Raw genomic sequence first — 4975 nt, 5'->3', positions numbered from 1 at the left:
TAGGTGCATGGGTTTATCTCTGGGCTTTCTATCTTGTTCTATTGATATATGTTTCTGTTTTTGTGCCAGTACCATATTGTCTTGATTACTGTAGCTTTCTAGTATAGTCTGAAGTCAGGGAGTCTGACTCCTCCAGCTCCATTTTCAACCTTAGTTTTAAGGACTTTAGACATATATAAGTGATATTTTCCCTGTTGACTGGCTTTTAGCTAATGAATTCATGGATTCATCTAATAATAAACTTGTACTTCTCCTGGCATAAGTTGGCTTCTGTTTTATCTTTCTTGCATTTATTTTTCTAGAAAGCATAGTTTCATCAAGGAAAATTTGGAATTGCAGTGGTCATTTTGGAATACCTTTTTTTTTTTTTTTTTTTTTTTTTGCGGTACGCGGGCCTCTCACTGTTGTGGCCTCTCCCGTTGTGAAGCACAGGCTTCGGATGCGCAGGCTCAGCAGCCATGGCTCACGGGCCCAGCCACTCCGCGGCATGTGGGATCTTCCTGGACCGGGGCACGAACCCGTGTCCCCTGCATCGGCAGGCAGACTCTCAACCACTGCGCCACCAGGGAAGCCCCTGGAATACTTTTGACATGACAATTATTCACTTGAAAGCACTTTTAGAACAAAGGGCAAATACAGTTCGCAATATTCAATGATTATCACTTTTATTGTTATGCACTGCTTCAAAATGAAATTTCAATAAAAATACAAAATATTTAAAAGTTTGTTAAACCCTGGATTGAGGAAATTCTCTGTCTTATTTGTCTAAAAGAGAAATCACTTAGTTTATTTTAAGAGACCTCCCTCTTTGTTTCTGTTCTTCAGAGATTTAATCCTACCTTGATGGAATAATCCTATTTAATCCTATCTTGATGGTCTTGATGGAATTGTCAAAGGGCCTAAGACTGGTTGTAATAACTTACTTTCTCTCTTTTTAATGTATTGAAATGGGTTTGTCTGCATCTAAGACTTTTCTCCTCTTTGCAAAGGGAAGGTATTAGAATTTTTTTTTTTTTTTTTGCCGTACGCGGGCCTCTCACTGCTGTGGCCTCTCCCACCGCGGAGCACAGGCTCCGGACGCGCAGGCTCAGCGGCCATGGCTCACGGGCCCAGCCACTCCGCGGCATGTGGGATCCTCCCGGACCGGGCACGAACCCGCGTCCCCTGCATTGGTAGGTGGACTCCCAACCACTGCGCCACCAGGGAAGCCCTGCTAGCATTCTTTATTATCTTACTTGGCTTTTAAAAAATTCATATCATTTACCACTATATGTTTGTTTATTGACTACCTGCCGCTCCGCCCCCATCAGAATATAAATTCTGTAAGAGCATGGGCTTTGTCCTGCTTGCTGCTGTATCTCCAGTAGTCAGAACACTGCCTGACATCAGTATGGTAGCATACTGAAAGGGGAGGGGTTGTGAGAGAAGACTGCCTCAGTGGAAAGGAGTATTTTATCACTGACATTGTTTAGGATTGCCAGTGCATGGTGATAATAAAGAACAGAATGACTTGTAGTTAGTTTTATTACTGTTTTCGAATTTTCTGCAGACAGTGCATTCTTTTATGTGAGAGTAAAGCCTTAATAAAACCCTTTCTCCATCTCTAAGAACAAATTTGAACTTGGGTTAACTTTCTAGCTCATTCCTCTGGAAATCTGATAAAGAAAAATGTCAGCTTGTTATTAGACAACACTTCTTATGGTAAAATGGTCTCTGATTAGTAACTTGCATATGGAATGGAAGAAATTACAAATGAACTATAAATCCCTAGTGGAAAGCCAAGCTTTGGGCTTCCACGAATGTGGTGACACTTGAAGCTGGGCATATCCCTTGTAGGGACTCTGGAAGTTGCCTAAGATTGTTATAAGAAATATTGATTCCTATGTAGGACATGGTGCTTCTAAGTTGCTGGCTCCCATACTCTCCTAGTAGAAATCTTGTTCCCTTGCACCTAAATGTCACTTGAAGAACAAAGAGAACAGCTGTTGGATGACTGTGTGAACTGCTAAGATGACTGGTTCCACTGAAGAAAGCATGATGCTCCCCTGCTGGATGCTGAGTTTCCTGTTCAATATCTTTCTAAGTAAACTGGTTCAAGGTACAGTATATTCATATCTTGTTAAGTCTGATGTTTAGTTAAGAGAACCTCTGGTGAGCATTCCAGCGTATAACAGATGCTTAATTAATATATATTGAACAAATGCATGAGGTTGGAATGTACGACCACAATTAAGTAATTATTGAATGGTATTACCTAAATTTTAACCTGCATAGTTTGTCGAAATCAACAAATGTCTACAACAGCTGGTCTGTTTTAGCTATTGTTTACAACTCTACCTTCCCAATTCTAAAAGAATTCCTTCATCCTGAATAAGATCATGTAGTCACAAAATACAGAGCAGGCTTTAAATACAGTATACATAGACATCTTGTGTGGCATTCTTTGGGTTGGCTAAGGCTACTGTTCTGCTTACCAATATACCACACTGGATTCAAGAGGTGGCGTATGTGAAGCCATACATATCAGGGGAAATCAGAACTAATACTTAAGGGGAGCTTGTGCTGTGACTGAATAAATTATAGACTTGTCACATTCATAGACAAATGTAATTTCTTTTGGCCTCTCTGAAATAAATGAATACGTTTTTTTCCTTATTATTTTCTGGCTATCTGAGGATCTCAAGCCTCAGGAGAGAGACTATGCTTTATTTATCACTTTTATCTCTAGTTTCCAGTATAGTGTCTGGCATAGAGGTATTCAACAAACATTTGTTGAACTAAACTATATGGTGATAGAGTCATAATAATAGCTAACTTTGGATGGGAGTAGGGAGGAATGTCAAACTACATGGAACCAGAGATCATGGAACCTGGAAGCATTATTCCCTTGGAAAACCATGTTAAGTACAGCAGGCCAGAAAACGAAGGGGAATCTGTCAAAGCTTCTCTAAGGACAATCAAATCTATGGGGGCAGGGAACTAGGACTACAAAATCTTCTTTAGATTCTACCATGTATGTACCATCTCTATTCTTTTTTTGGGGGGGGGGCGGTTATTTTATTTACTTGAGCCCAGCCGTTCCGCGGCATGTGGGATCTTCCCGGACCGGGGCACGAACCCACGTCCCCTGCGTTGGCAGGCGGACTCCCAACCACTGCGCCACCAGGGAAGCCCCGTACCATCTCTATTCTCACCCCATCACTTTTCCCTACTACTAGTAAATAGTTTTAATAAAGGGTATAAAAGCTTAAAAAATACTACCAATGTACTCTGGGGGATAACTGAGAAAATTAATCCAGACCTACAAAGTCATTAGGAAGAACATAATAAATGTAGCTTAAAGTTGCCTAATAACTAGTTGTCTATTAGTTTGCTCATTCTACTTAGCTTTCCTAAACCCCATGAAGTCACTTAGATGCACAAAGCATATAAATAAATCTCAAATAAGAATAGATCATTAAGTCAACCAGTTTAACAGAAATTTCTTTCTGATGCTAAACATAGTGTCAGTTCGTCCTAGGGATATTAGAATCATCACTTTGTAGATCAATTAAAAAGAATGTTTATTTTGGGTCAGTCAATAGTTTTGGGGAATGACTAGTACACCTACACTGGGAAGTAAGCAAATCTAGAATTCTGATTTACCTCTCCATTAGCAAAATAAAACATTCTTTTCTTTTGCCCTTTCCGAAAGAACTATAAGGGTAATAGACCCTTGAAAACGTCCATCTCCAAGACTCTAGGAAATTAAAAATAATGGTAGCAAATGGCTTATTTTCAGAACAAAGTTAGAGGTTGAAAGAGAAAAAAAAACCTGAAATCCTGTTAATCTGTTTAAAAATAGTATAAGATCTAAAGGAATTACTTTAAAAAATCTCAATAGTTTGATTCTGCTTTTAGGCTTTGAATTTCCAGCAGATTCACTTTTCAATATTCCCAGTTTGACCTTACAGCTTCCAACTGAAGTTTTGTATAACCTAAGCAAACAGGGAACAGGAAGTTTTTCAAGAGTTCTCATAAAAAGACTGACTAAATTCCCCTTCCTAAATCAGGGCTGAAATGACATTCTGACACATTCTGAATAGCATGCTACTAGAGATGCTATCTTTAGAGAAAAAAAAAAACCCCTGATTTTCAAATCCTTCCTGGTGATTAAAGATCACACGGAATGTTTAGTAAGAAAAGGGGCTAGCCATGGTGTCCCAGTTTGTTGAATTATTTCCCACACAGAGGTGGCCCATCATCTCAGCAGCAGGGTATGCACAACTGATTGTCCCAACAGACTAAGTACTGGGTTTGCACAGTTGAATATCTACAGCTAGCAGTCAACATTCTTTGTTTATATGTACTGAGTGTGTGGAAGGCCATTGGTTGTAATATTTCATTTTAGTAAATGGAAGGGAATATTTCTTAATATGTAATTTCTAGTTCTTCCTTTTCATTTTCTGTACTTGAACTATCCTGAGGCCAATTTATTATCTCCTTGTTATAGAAATGTGGTAAGATCTATCATCCTTAATGTTCTATTTATAACACAGAACACAGAATGTCAGAAATGCTTTCATCTGAAAGCCCCACTACCCACCACCTTTCCCCTGCTGTCACACCCCCCACCCCCTTTTTTTCCTTACCTCATTCCCTGTTGACATGACTGCAACCACTGGAAACTTATTAACTTCAACCTCTGTGACACCCACAGTTGCCAGAAGACCAATCTCTGAGGGGCCCATGTGGGTTCCTTTGGCCAAAACACATTCCCCTCTTTTAATGTCATGGCCAATGGGCCTGAAAGTCAAAGCAGAACCATAAACAGTATGACTAAGAACAATATTTTCTCAACTCAGAGGAAACTTTAGTGTTAAAGAAGGAGGACACTCAAGGGGGAAAAAGTCAAGAGATGAGGCAGGACCAGAATACTAAAACGAAGAGATTCTAAAAACTCTATGCTTTTTTTTTTTTTTTTTTTTTTTTTTTT

The 4975-nt window shown here is 39.3% G+C and overlaps 1 protein-coding gene across 14 annotated transcripts in view; it reads right to left on the bottom strand.

Moving 5' to 3' along the window:
* Positions 1 to 4975, bottom strand: part of GPHN (gephyrin) — a 651195-nt gene that overhangs the window by 76480 nt on the left and 569740 nt on the right. For all 14 annotated transcript variants that reach the window (XM_055088534.1, XM_055088535.1, XM_055088537.1 and 11 more), the window contains one exon: positions 4632 to 4785. In XM_055088534.1, coding sequence (XP_054944509.1) covers positions 4632 to 4785 — 154 coding nt within the window. The remainder of the gene's footprint in view (positions 1 to 4631; positions 4786 to 4975) is intronic.

The sequence above is a fragment of the Physeter macrocephalus genome, chromosome 11 (assembly GCF_002837175.3).
Source record: "Physeter macrocephalus isolate SW-GA chromosome 11, ASM283717v5, whole genome shotgun sequence".
In the NCBI taxonomy this organism is placed as follows: domain Eukaryota; kingdom Metazoa; phylum Chordata; class Mammalia; order Artiodactyla; family Physeteridae; genus Physeter; species Physeter macrocephalus.
The sequence above is the reverse complement of the archived record's forward strand: the minus strand, read 5'-3'. Positions and strand labels throughout refer to the sequence as shown.